The sequence below is a fragment of the Humulus lupulus genome, chromosome 2, assembly GCF_963169125.1.
Source record: "Humulus lupulus chromosome 2, drHumLupu1.1, whole genome shotgun sequence".
Taxonomy (NCBI): domain Eukaryota; kingdom Viridiplantae; phylum Streptophyta; class Magnoliopsida; order Rosales; family Cannabaceae; genus Humulus; species Humulus lupulus.
The window spans coordinates 231,484,160-231,498,191 of NC_084794.1; the positions used below are offsets into that span (position 1 = coordinate 231,484,160).

At 30.1% G+C, this 14,032-nt stretch overlaps 2 protein-coding genes across 2 annotated transcripts; one reads left to right on the top strand and one right to left on the bottom strand.

Moving 5' to 3' along the window:
- The first annotated feature begins 1,968 nt into the window (after positions 1–1,968).
- On the top strand, positions 1,969–5,968 carry LOC133819040 (ureidoglycolate hydrolase). Its single transcript, XM_062252183.1, has 12 exons — positions 1,969–2,258; positions 2,361–2,446; positions 3,126–3,200; positions 3,508–3,636; positions 3,790–3,876; positions 4,072–4,274; positions 4,360–4,462; positions 4,722–4,813; positions 4,896–4,958; positions 5,076–5,316; positions 5,432–5,472; positions 5,735–5,968. The coding sequence occupies exons 1-12, from the start codon at positions 2,055–2,057 to the stop codon at positions 5,836–5,838; spliced, it is 1,428 nt and encodes a 475-aa protein (XP_062108167.1). The 5' UTR covers positions 1,969–2,054; the 3' UTR covers positions 5,839–5,968.
- A 76-nt stretch (positions 5,969–6,044) lies between these two features.
- Positions 6,045–7,677, bottom strand: LOC133819041 (uncharacterized protein At2g34160-like). The gene is made up of 5 exons (XM_062252184.1): positions 7,273–7,677; positions 6,832–6,880; positions 6,607–6,669; positions 6,457–6,521; positions 6,045–6,366 (listed from the first exon to the last, which is right to left on the bottom strand). The coding sequence occupies exons 1-5, from the start codon at positions 7,531–7,533 to the stop codon at positions 6,301–6,303; spliced, it is 504 nt and encodes a 167-aa protein (XP_062108168.1). The 5' UTR covers positions 7,534–7,677; the 3' UTR covers positions 6,045–6,300.
- Positions 7,678–14,032: the final 6,355 nt, after the last annotated feature.

Consider the following 14,032-nt stretch of genomic DNA (forward strand, 5'->3'; position numbering starts at 1 on the left):
GCCGAATAACTCAAATATATCCACATAATAATGTGGTCTCAATCATAAAGCACATATATTTACAAATATGCCATCAATGGGTCAAAATTACGAAAATGACATTCTAATAAGAAACGGGCCCACATGCATGCTTAATGCACCTAAACATGCAAACATAGTCATATTATAATATAAATCACATAATCATGCATATAATCACATAAGCACATAATTAATTCAATTATTACCCGCATGACCCCATAATCAAGGCACTAAGCCTTATTAGGGAAACTAGAACGTTACAATTATCCCCTCCTTACAGGAATTTCGTCCTCGACACAAGGTAACCAGTTTTTCATTTCTACTAATAACTTTGACACAAGATAATCGGTTAACCATAATATAGATAACTGGTTACCCCTAAGATGGTGATCGATTAATATAAAGGTAACCAATTACCCATTATATAGGTAACTAGTTCACTAAGATGGTAATTGATTACTCTAGAGTAACTAGTTACCCATAATATACGTAACTGGTTACCCCTACAATAATAACATCCAAATCTGAAAACAAATCAGATATAAAAACCTGAAAGGTAACCTTGATGAGAACATCCAGATCTTAAAAAAATTTTAAAAAAAATAGATGTGTAAATCGTGATTAAAAAGTAATAAATTAAGTAACTGGTTACCTTACCTGGACTTGGAAAAAAACATGCAATCTAATAAAAGGAAAAAAAATATTTATAATAAATAAAAAAACTAATGTTTATAATATATAATATAGGTAACTGGTTACCCGAGAGATGGTAACAGGTTACCTTGACGAGAACATCTAGATTTTAAAAAAAAACTTAGATGTGAAAACGTGATAAAAAGTAACCAATCAAGTATCTGGTTACCTTTTCACAAAACGCTTCTTCTTCTTCTCTGTTTTTCATTTCTGCTAATAACTCTAACACAAGGTAACTGGTTACCCATAATATAGATAACTGGTTACCCCTAAGATGGTAATCGATTAATATAAAGGTGACCAGTTACCCATTATATAGGTGACTGGTTCGCTACGATGGTAATTGATTACTGTAAAGTAACTGGTTACCCATAATATATGTAACTAGTTACCCCTACATTAATAACGTTCAAATCTGAAAACAAATCAAATATAAAAACATGAAGGGTAACCCTGACGAGAACATCCAAATCTTTAAAAAAAAAAATTCAGATGTGAAAACGTGATAAAAAGTAATTAATAAATAAAAACTAATGTTTATAATAAATAATATAGGTAACTGGTTACCCCGGAGATGATAACAGGTTACCTTGACGAGAACATCAACTAACTGGTTATCTTACCCAGACTTTGAAAAAAAAACGTACATTCAAAAAAAATGTTTATAATAAATAAATAAAAAATAAAGACTATCCATATTATAAAAGATAAACTTTGCAAAACAAACACGATAATATTTAATATAAAAATAGTTATATAATATTAATATAAACAAAATTAATTAAGCTAAAAAATAATAATTAAATTACTAAAATATCCTTCTAATTTATAAAACTTGATTAAGAGTAAAACTATGACATAAAATAAGTTTTATACAAAAGTATGAGAAATTATATCTATAAAATTAAAAAAAAATTAAAACCATAAAATAAGTTTTTTTTTTTTTTAAAAAAACTATATTTTTGTAAACTTGATTAAAATGTAATTTCCACGTTAATAAATGGATCGAATTGGTTCAACATTTATTTGTAATATATACAAATTACCAATCCTAATGGAGAATGAAATAAAGTACTAAAAACTGATCTCCAAATTTGAGTTGTAGTCGCTGATTTCGTTTTTTTTAATAAAATATATCAAGTACCTAAACCAAAACAACAAAGTTACGTCATATTTGCACTCACTTCCTAGTCTAGTCACTAAACATAATTGGTTTGGTTACTCTTTTTGGCACGTACAATATATATTTTAATCGGTTCAAACAAGCACTTTCTTTCTTTATTTCTATCCATCTTCATACTTTGTACCAATGAACTAAGGTACTCTTGCTCTTCTACCAAATGCAGAAAATCATGTCTATATCTGCGCTTCTGCTAATATTCCTATGTCCATTTTCAACCTTAGCAGCAGCCTTTAACGATGAAGACCCAACTATTAGAACAATGGAGGATTTTTCTGGGTACCCAATTCATGAATCTCACTCTTTCATCTCAAACACTCTTTCTTCTTCACTATCTGTGGATGCTCAAAATTTGCAGAGTCAGGTACCTCAGGACCAAGTTTTTGTCAATGTTTATTCGTTTGGTTACTGGGTATATTTTAATTGAAAGCTGGTGTGATTTTGTAAATTCTTTTTTGGTCATCAGATTGATGAACTTTCAAGGCTTTCGGATACACCTGCCCCATCAGTAACCAGGGTTTTGTACACTGAGAAGGATGTATTGGCCCGAAGGTTTGTGCTTAAGACTTTACTATGCTTATTGCTTAAACCCTTACAAGATGGGGTTGGATTGATATAAAAAGGGAATTATTTTTTGTTGATTGTGATTTTAGTACGTGGCTTTAGGTGACCCAAAGGGGTACCTCATGTGGTTTGCTCTGGTCACTTGTTATAGTTTTCTGGTCCTCAAATATTGTAGGGTTAGCCGGGGAGATAGACTTATTTTGAAGCTTATAATAGAAATGTAAAGAGAGATACCCTTATTTTGAAACTTAATATAGAAAGAAAAAAAAGGCAAACTGTTTTTTTTTTAATCCATAAATTTGGGAAGTGGCCAAATGGACTGTAAATAGTGTTAGTCAATAAAAGGGAGATAGACTAACTTGGAACACATGAAATGCCTATTTCATCTATTGCTTGTCACTGTTGATGGAAGATATTTATTGGTAATAGCATTATTGTTTAGGAAGTGCTATGATGATTTGGAATGTTTGATGAAAGTTGTATTTTGAGTTGTCAGCAGCAGGCAACTTCTTGAAAGTACAAACCTAAACAATCCTGTTGAGATACTTGCTTGAAATGTTTATACAACTTCACATGCTGTACTTAATGTACATAGTTACTTGCCAATGATTGCACAAGACTGTTCCTTAGCTGTGTATTGATTCTTTTTGTGTTTATCTATATGCAGATTCATTAAAAACGTGATGGGACTCTCTGGTCTATCTGTTAGAGAAGATGCCGTTGGTAACATCTTTGGTCGATGGTGAGTGTAGTATATTATGATCCTTGAATCACAATCCTACTTACTGCTTTAACACTATTTTGTTTAGTTACGTTTATTAAATTCTGAAATCGATTGATTTGCCAGAGAAATCTTTTGTGTTTTTGTAGATTTTTGTAGTAGTCCTCTTAGCTTGGACGAATATTTTCACAGGATGGTTGAGTGGTTGTTCTAGATGCTCTTTGTTCTTACAGTTGTCTTCTTTTTAGTTGAATTTCATATTAAAATCCATTCCTTCTGGATAACATTGTTTCATGTCATACTTACCAAATGAGTTTTTCTTTTGTAGGGAAGGTCATGAGCCAGAGCTTGCTGCAGTTGCTACTGGTTCTCACATTGATGCTATTCCATACTCTGGAAAGTATGATGGAGTGGTTGGTGTTTTAGGCGCAATAGAAGCCATAAATGTACTGAAAAGGTTTGACACTTTACGAAATTGATGTTGATTCTAGTATTAATATTATGAATCTTAACTTTACATCTTTGTGTGGATATTATCTTCTTCACAATTTACTACATGTATGTAGTCGCAGCTCTTTTTGTTTATGCTATGCTACTGGGAGTTTTGCAGGTCCGGATTCAAGCCTAAAAGGTCTCTTGAAGTTATCTTATTCACTTCAGAAGAACCTACACGCTTTGGAATCAGCTGCCTGGGAAGGTTAGTATTAAACATCACTTTTTTTCTAGTGCATAATAGATGTCAGTCCCATTGTTTTTACCATTGCTCTTCTGAAATTTTTCAATCCCTGGATCCTATCTATATTTAACTTGTTTAACTATTACGATGAATTACAACCTTCATTGATTCATTGGATCTACCCTACTAGTCTTCTTATGTGTTGTATATTTGCAGCCGCTTATTAGCAGGGAGCGAGGCACTAGCAGAAGCTCTGAAGACAACATTTGATGGTCAAAACTTATCCCTTCTCGATGCTGCAAGATCTGCCGGCTATGCCAAAGATCAAGATGACTTATCTAGTGTGTTTCTGAGGAAGGGTTCGTACTCTGCTTTTGTAGAGTTGCACATTGAACAAGGCCCCATTTTGGAGGATGAAGGTAGGTTCTTTTTTTTATACATTCTTATTGCTGACAATGGGCTCAATATTTTACTTAAATCAGGGCATGTTATTTTCTTATTCAGGTATCTCAATTGGCATAGTAACAGCCATTGCAGCCCCTGCAAGTATAAAAGTGGAATTTGAAGGAAATGGAGGCCATGCAGGTGCTGTCCTAATGCCAAATAGGTGAATGTTACTTTATTATTCACTTTAAGTACTATTCTTAAGTTCTTTATTGAGGTGCGTCTCTATTTGCCAATATCTATTTAAATGTTTCAATTAGACAACTTTTGTGGATGACCCTGCTCATCATTCTCATTGTACCTACCAAATTTTGTCTTGGTGCTTCCAAAATCCAGCCTTTACTTAAAAAATCAATTTATAAACTAGTCTTACTCTTACTCATTCTAAGTATAATAAGTTCTGCTTGTGTAATTCGGAGCAGAAATGATGCTGGACTGGCGGCTGCAGAATTAGCATTAGCTGTTGAAAGACATGTCTTGGAATCTGGATCGATAGACAGTGTTGGTACTGTTGGTAAGTTGTTTGATTATTTTCCTTAAGCATGAAAGAACCTCCAGTGATGCATTGTATAAATTAATAAATCCTGTTTTTCAAGGTATATTGGGCCTTCATCCTGGAGCAATCAACAGCATCCCTAGTAGATCACATCTTGAAATTGGTATGTATTATCTTACTTGGATTATGAATGCTAATCAAAGTTAGGTAGTCATGTAAAGCGAACTGGTATCTACCAAGGCATTATAAAGTAATGATAATTAGATAACTTGTTGTGCAGATACAAGAGACATTAATGAAGATCGAAGGAACATCATCATTGAGAAAATTCATCAGTCTGCAAGTGCAATAGCCAAAAATCGCCAAGTTAAGCTAACCGAATTCAAAATTATAAATCAAGATCCACCAGCACTTTCTGAGAAATTGATAATTAAGGCAATGGAAGAAGCATCAAAAGAGCTTAATCTTTCACACAAGTTCATGATTAGCCGAGCATACCATGATTCATTGTTTATGGCTAGGTAAGAGAGAATATTAAGCTATTCACGATTACCCCATTTATGTATGCTATCCCATTCATGAGTTTAACTGTTACTGCTTATCGCCTTTTGATCATTCATTTAACACTCATTGTAGAGTATCTCCGATGGGTATGATCTTCATTCCATGTTACAAAGGTCAGTATTTGTTTCTCTTTCAACAATCTAAAACTGTCTTTAATCTTCTTCCACAGTAAACTGATAATTCTTTTGCTTAAATTATAATGCAATTTATCAAGAGTTCTTATATGATTGGAGCATATCTTCTATTTGCAATCACATGTAGATGAACAGGAAAAGTGTTCCATTTGGAATTTTGAGTATAGATAAATTATTGCAATAAACAAAGCAATTATGGCACAAACCATTCATAACATTTATGATTCATTTGGTTTTGCAGGTTACAGCCACAAACCAGAAGAATTTTCATCCGTGGATGACATGTCTAATGGGGTCAAGGTTTTAGCACTTACTTTGGCCAAGTTGTCTCTAGAACTACGATAACCACTGTTCAAAGTCATTGTCTTCTTAACACTAATCCTTTGACCCCTTTGTGGGCCATAGTGACTCCCTGTTAATACTTCAAATAAGTGGGGCGAGTGACTCAGTTTATTTGCAACCTCATTTTGTGCTATTCTTCTCTTTGCAACCTCATTTATATATTTATATATACATAAATAAATAAAGGGAGAGGGAGAGGGAGAGAGATGTGGAAAAACTTGATATTTATTCATGCAGTAACATGCCAGTAAGAAATGGCAGCAGAAGTTTTGTTCAGAACAACACTAAGAAAAAATGTAAAAATGAACAGTACTAAGACCTAAGAAGGACATTGTTTCCATCAGCATCTGTAGCATGCAGCAGTAGCCTAATCTAATCATTTACAAGGGAAAAGACAAAAGAAACAATAAAAAACTCTAAAATGGTACACTTGTTATTCAGCCGCAGCAGCAGCAGCCTGCCTTCTTAATTGGATGTGGAAACAACCGAGTTCCCATCCATCTTATCAGCCATTCTCAGCAAAATCTCAATCTAAAAGAATCATCAGAAAAGATATAACATTAGTAAGGTTTGATTGATAACAAACAAAATGGATGTAATCATAACAAAGAGATAAACAACCTGAGCCTTCACCATCACCCTGCCTTTCTTTTCCTCTCTGGCTCCGATAGTAGATGTCCTTATATCTGCTCATTTCCCAAATTCAATTATTACATTAGACCATAGAAAACTATTAAATGAAAGATATTAAAAGAAGTGAGTACTACTTACTCTTTTGAACTGCCATTCCACTGCGTTTCAGAATCTCAGTAATTAGGATGACAGTGGGAATAGCTGTTAGACAGAAGAGGAAAAAGAAAAGCCTTGTATTCACATTTCGATCCAAACAAACAAATGATTATATAGAGTAATAATATTATTACCAAGCTTAATATATTTTACTTGACAATTCTAAAAGAATGAATTAGAGAGAGAGAGAGAGTCAAGAACTTGTACCGGTGCCAAGACCAGAGAGCTCAACTTCATAGCACTGCTTGATGTACTTCTGCAACAAATAAAGATTGCACCTTTAGCAACAATCAAATTACAAAAACAGAAATTTCTTAGGTATATATGTATATGATAACGCATGAAGGGACTGAAAATTTTCAAGAACGATAATGCATTATAGTTGCTAAAGATTACTTATTACAAGAACGATCATGCATGAAGGGACTGAAAATCTTCATATATATATATATATATAAATTTATATTTATATATATGCGTGTGTGTGTCATGCAAATTTCAAGAAATCATCGCAAAACAGAGAAAAGAACACTCTACTAATATACCATTTGAAGATGATCAGAAATACATGTTACAAAAACTCAAAAATCAAAATAAAACAGTGACATACATATATATTGACCTAACGTATACGTATATAATATATACCTTAGCGAGATTGAGGTAGAAGAAAAGAGGCCTCTTGGTTTTGGAGACTTGAATCCGAATCTTGTTCTTGGTAGCGTCGCAGTCTTCATACTCATTAGAACCAGTCTTGCTCATCTGAACGACGCCACCATTACCACCAAGTACCTGAACCACCTCCTTCGCCATCTCTTCCGCTTTGCTGTACTTGCCCACTATAGCTCCCATGGTCGACGAATTGCTTTCCTCTGCTACAATCTCAGCCACTTTACTCGCTTTCTCCATTAATCAACACAGTCTTTCTCTGATTCTCTCAAGCTTCGAACGTTGTTCGATCTCTGATTCTCTCCAGCTTCGTCCGTACAGTAAAAGAGCTTTTTTCAGTTTATGAAAGTGTGAAGTTGGTGGAGACGAAACGAGTCTTTATATAGGCTGCATTCTCAGCTGGCTGATCAATGGAAGATGGACACGTGTTTAGGCCTGATTGGGTTGCAAGATTTTGGCAGTTTGAAGCCTAGCGGTAAAGCGGTGTTGGATTTGGAAGCTGCATTAGGCAGTTACTTATCAGAAACAGACTAAGTTGGTTTAGGGAGTTGGATTTTTGCTTACCAAATGACGAAGCTACCCTTAGAACTCTTGTTTGATGATGCTAAACTTTGGGCTTCCGTATTTCTGGCTAAGCCCATGAGACTAGTGATACTTCATTTTGGATTATAGTAGATTTTTACATAAAATACCAATTTTTCCAAAAAAAAATATATGTTTTTACGGTCAAACTTTTTTTTCTTTAATTTTATGGTTTTATGAAAATTTTTACATTTTTACAGTTTTGTCTTTATTATTATTTTGTGTTGTTTTTAAGTTGTTTTCAAGTTGTTTTTAGGTTTTTTTTTTCACGTTTTTAGAAATTTTTTTAGTTGATATTTAGTTGGTCCAACGAGTTGTTTTCAAGTTACTTTTTAATTGTTTTTTCTAAAAAAAAATGTATTTTCGTAATTATGAAACTTTGAAAATCGTATTTTTGAAAGCTTGAGTGCGTATTTTTTAAGAAAAAAACAGGAGCCATAAAAAAGTATAAATATATATATATATATATGTATTTAAGAAAAAATTTCTTTAGTATTTGTGGCCAAGCAAATTCGCCATGCTACATTTTAATATTATTTTGGGATTTTTTTTTTGAGAAGTTTACTTAGGTGAGTTTTCTATATTTATGGATACAAAATAAATGCCACAAAATATGGTGAGTTTTGCAACAACAAAAAAACATGGGAATTCCATATAAATATATATAAAAAATGGATTATCATATTTTTATGTAAAACTCTTTCACACTCTTTAATTCTCTCCTCTCTCCCTCCCGACATCTCTCTTCATTTTCTCATTTTTTTCCCTTTCTCCTCCCCCACTTAGTTCCTTCTTCTCAACCCTCTGCCGACGACACCACCTTTGCCCTCCGACAATGACAACCTCCCACCCCCCAATGATGATGCAACTTCACCCCCCCCCCCCCTCCCCTTTGGTTCTTATTCTTCAGGTTTTAATGTTATTCTTTTTCTTCTTCTTCTTTTTCACATGTGATATTGCATTTTAAATCTGATTTTGCACTTTAGATCTATTTTTTTTTCTTCTAACTCTAACTGTAATCGGTTACCATCACGATTTGTTTATGTTTTTTTTTTCAAATTCGATTTTTTTCAGACCTATTTAAATAACCAGGTATCATGAAGACTGATTCTTTTTATTCATATTTGATTATTTTTTTCAGACCTAGTTGTAACCAGTTACTATAACGATCAATTTAGATTTTTTTGTTTAGATCTAATTTTCTTTTCACACGTAACTAAGTAACCAAGTATTATGGCGGCTGGTTCTTTTTTTTCAAATTTGATTTTTTTTTTTAAACCTAGTTGTAACCAATTACGATTATGATCAGTTTAGATTTTTTGTTTGGATCTAATTTTTTTTCCAGGTCTGGCTGAGTAACCAGTTTCTATCACAAGTGATTTTTTTTTTCAATCCTAGGTGTAACCAGTTACCATCACGATCAATTTACTTTTCATACTTTTTTTTTTCAAATTTGACTAAGTAACCAGTTACAATTCAATTAGTATTTTAATAGTGGTACATTACTAAAAGAAATCAAAATTATTTTTATAATTATAACCAAATTTGACCACATCTCTTAAAAAATAAAAATGATTTTGATAGTGGTAACCGATCACCACACATCACTAAAAAAAATTGATAGTGACATACTATTACCACCACATAAAAATATGAAAATCGTTTTAATAGTGGTAACCGGTTACCGTGGAGAAAATGTTGAAGAATATAAAAAATTGAAAAAAAAAAGAAGAATAAATGGGAATAAAAACCATGGTGAAGGTCTCAGTATTTTTTTTTTAAATAATGTAGAAAAACGTTTCATAAAACATGAATGATAAAAAATATTATAAATAGATTAAAATTATAAAAATAACCTTAAAAAAATATTAAAACTAACTATTAAAACCATATAAAAATAAAATATGGTATACAAATAAAATATTACAAATACATGGGAAAAAATTTCCCATAAAAAAAATATGCCATAAGAAACTTAAAAAAAAATATATCATATTTTTCCAAATTTAAAAAAAAAAATCTTATTTGGTGTAATTTTTTATTTTTTTTTCTTCAAATATGTAACTCATTTATAAGTTTTTTTCGAAAAATGGTTTTATAATTTTGTTTTTCAAAAATTCAAATTATGTATTTAATACAAAATATATAACGAAGATATATAAAAAAATCGTACTAAATATAAATTTATCTAATTTGGAGAATTCACATCCAGTAATGAATTTTTCAATCGACCTATCATGTTTCTCATACGTTAACTATATTTTTAATGAGTAACATGCAAGAAAAATTGTGCTAAATTCATTATATATATTTAAAAAAAAACATTCAAAGCAATTTTAATCATATATATAATAAATGATATAAATAATAAATGTTAGATAATATATTATATTGTAGTCAATGGAAATGGTAAAACTAAAATACAATTCTAAGCAAAATAATACAAAAGACAAGATAATAGAAAAAACAAGTGTTACAACTCTAATGCTCAAAATACAAATAAATAGAAGGTTGTAGAAGAAGAAGATTACAAACTTAAAACAATGATAATACAAGTAAATAAGAACAAAAGAATGAAAAGATCAATGAAAAACACAAACTCTCACACAACCAAAGTGTAGAATAGTGGGGATACCAACTTGAACAGGGTTCAAAACCTTTGTTTAAAAGTTTATTTTCCATATTCTCTATGTACTAAGAGATCTTTCAAAGAAATAGTTCTCTGGAATTATCAAGTCTCTATGGTGTATTTTCCAGCCAAGTGTTTTATGGAGAAAAAAAATGGTGTATCTTACAAGTGAGCATTAGGCTCCTATTTATAGAGTTTGAGATACCATTTGAATTTCAAATTCCACCAACCTCCATAACTGTTACCAATGTTTAATTAAATGTGTTTATGGAATTAAAATTGAGATTTTGGAGTTACTTGGGATGTTAAAAACGTTCAAATTGGAAAAAACTGAAAAAACAAATTGGCTGTCAGCCTCACTGGTCGCGGCCAGGGAAAGTCAGTGGCCGCGTCCACAGGCCATTTTCAGCACAAAATGTCATTTTTCAAAATCATTCCAAAACGTCCCAAATCTTTTTCCACATGATTTTCTAACCTCCAAACACCTAATGGGAGTTAAAACCATGTCTCCAACACCCATATTTCATAATGTCTTTATGAAATCCAATCTCAAATGTGTAACATACAATCTACACATTATTAGGTAATATTTAAAGTTACAAATTTGTAACTCCAAAATATGTCACATTTGGGCACACATGTGTCCAATTTTATGACTCTTAATAATATGTTACAAGGTGTGACAAATTACATTTTGTCACATTATTAATCTAACATTACATTATATGAAATAATATAACAATAAAAATATTCAAATAAGTTTTAAGATATCATAATGCAAAATATTCTAATATCTCTTCTATATAAAAAGTGTGTAAATAACGAAAATTCTTAGTTTTAACGGTTTTTTATTTTTTTCGTTAACTTTAACGGAATATTCTTATATTTAACATATTATTCTTATATTTAACGGTGGTAGATTGTAAACATGACTTAAACTTAAATAAATAATTAAACAAATTAAAATATGATATTTTTGATATATTTTACAATGATAATTATTTTAAAATAATAAATCTATATATTTTATAACTTAAATAAAATTTAATTGAACTAGAAAAAAATTTAATATTTTGTTGTCACCGCCAAATTCAAAAACTAGAACAAACATAAACTTAAAAAAATAGATAAATAAATTAATTAAAATATGATATTTTTAAGATATTTTATGATAATTTAATTAATTAAATCATATTTATTTAAAATAATAAAGGCATACATATCATTTTTTATCTTATAAATTTGTGTGATAGTTTGTGTTTTTTCAAGTGATTGGAGCTCTTTTTCTCTATCAAATTCACCAAAAGACATTATAAGATACATTAGAAACTAAAAATAGTTTATGCATGTATATTACTGTCTACACTATGACTTTTATATTCTTATTTTATTTATATTATTAATTTCTTTTTAAATATTATTGTATTTTATACATATGTCATGTAGCCATGTAAACATATATCTACGTCAAAATTGTGTTTAGATATCATATATGTAGAGATTATTGATATAAATATTTATATATATATATATACTATAGACCTATAATTCATTCTATTATATATATATATATTTAAAAAAAAACAATAAACTAGTTTTTATTAAAATTATAGACAATGTTTATAATTTTAAAACTAAGCAAACGTACATTACGCATTGCTTCTATCTAGTATACATATAATTGAGTGAGATCATATCAGAATAAAAGATAATATTGCTGGAGAAAAATGATTTCATTTTGGTTTGATCGTCTCACTACATCATTATCCCACGTGGCAAACATATAGGCATTATTTGTGTTGACAAATATTTATATATATATACTAGAAAATGTAATCGCGTTTCGCTAATTTTTTGTAAATGTTATTTTGGTCGATTACTATTTATTTATAAAAATTAATTTTTAAACAATGTGTTTTGTTAAAACGTTGAAACTATGAATAGATAAATCGATTATTTGAACACTTTATTTCAACAAATTACCCGTTTTGACCTTTTATTTATAAAAATTCATCTTTGAACCATTTATGTATTCAAAATGTTAAAAATTCTTTATAAAAAATAAAAAATATATATAATATATGTTTTGTGTAAGGGTTTACACCATTTTGAACATTCTATTTTAGCCGATCACTCATTTGGACATTTTATTTTAAAAAATTAACTTTTAGACCTCATGTTTTGTCAAAAAATATTAAAAACTGGTATATATATATTATTTGCACCACTTATGTTCGATTAACAGTTTAGACCCTTTATTTTAAAATTTTAAGTTTTGGACCTCGTGTTTTATGTATTCGATTACCTGTTTAGACCCTTTATTTTAAAAAATTAATTTTTAGACCTCATGTTTTGTCAAAACGTTACAAATAGGTATAGATAAATAGATTATTTGAACCACATATATTTTGGCCGATTACTTATTTGGACCCTTTATGTTTAAAATGGTAAAATAAATTATTAAAAATTTGTCGAGCAAAGAGTTAGCTAGTATTGAATTTTCAAAAATAATATTTGACTAAAATAGAGAATGGATTAGAATTATATATTTTCTTTTATATAATTGTGTTGTACTTTTATTTAAGTAAATTTAAATATATATATATATATGCCTATTATTTAGAAATTAAAATAAAATAGAAAAGTAGAATAAAAAAATATATTTTTTAGAAATGTTGAATAAACAATGAGAAAAAATAAGAAAATAGATAGAGTGATTTAGAATAATTTTAGAGTGTCACATCATTTTCTTAGTGCTAAAATAAAATAGAAAAGTAGAATAAAAATATTTTTTAGAAATATTGAATAAAAAATGAGAAAAAAATTAAAAAAATAGATAAAGTGATTTAGAACCATTTTAGAGTATTATATTAGTATTCTCATTTATATAAATATATAGAAACCAGGAATAAGAAAGTAGTATTTTCTGGATCTTAATTAGGTGCTTAAAGCTATTGACAAATAATAGATTAATAGCCCCATCTTCCTCGCTTTCATGTAGGTTGTTTTTGTATATATATATATATATGTTGACCCAGATTTTGGTCAACTGACACGGAGTCGGAATATGCTTGATGTGAATGAATATGTTAAGAAGAATCAAATGACGAAAAGTAATAAGAACACGATATTTTATAGTGGTTCGACCCCAAGATTTGGTAATGATCTACGTCCACTTAGACTGTTATTGATATAAGAATCAAATGGGTGATCAAAGAACAAGGGTTCAATGAGTTTCACTAACCTCTGAAGAACAATACAATATTCCAAGGAGAATTACTCTAATCTCAAATAATTCGAAAGCCCAGAGTCTCTTCATTGAGCTATCTTTTTCTATTTATAGGCTCAAGGGGGATTACAAAAGATCGTTACAGATATTCTCTCCTGAATAATCGGATACTCAGGAGATTGTGTGAGTTAAATTCGGGATTTACGAAGATCTTCACAGTAATGTTACTTTGTGTGCGGAACCATCGACCAGACTGGTCGCAGGTAAGACTGGGCTGCTTACTGCTTCTAGTGCGTCCT

Excerpts from the sequence above, each read along its gene's own strand:
- LOC133819040 (XM_062252183.1), top strand. The coding sequence starts at position 2,055 with ATGCAGAAAATCATGTCTATATCTGCGCTTCTGCTAATATTCCTATGT. Across the intron at positions 2,259-2,360 it reads CTCAAAATTTGCAGAGTCAG|ATTGATGAACTTTCAAGGCT; the intron begins GTACCTCAGGAC and ends TTTGGTCATCAG. Across the intron at positions 3,201-3,507 it reads GGTAACATCTTTGGTCGATG|GGAAGGTCATGAGCCAGAGC; the intron begins GTGAGTGTAGTA and ends TTTCTTTTGTAG.
- LOC133819041 (XM_062252184.1), bottom strand. The coding sequence starts at position 7,533 with ATGGAGAAAGCGAGTAAAGTGGCTGAGATTGTAGCAGAGGAAAGCAAT. Across the intron at positions 6,670-6,831 it reads GCTCTCTGGTCTTGGCACCG|CTATTCCCACTGTCATCCTA; the intron begins GTACAAGTTCTT and ends TCTGTCTAACAG. Across the intron at positions 6,522-6,606 it reads TGGAATGGCAGTTCAAAAGA|ATATAAGGACATCTACTATC; the intron begins GTAAGTAGTACT and ends GGAAATGAGCAG.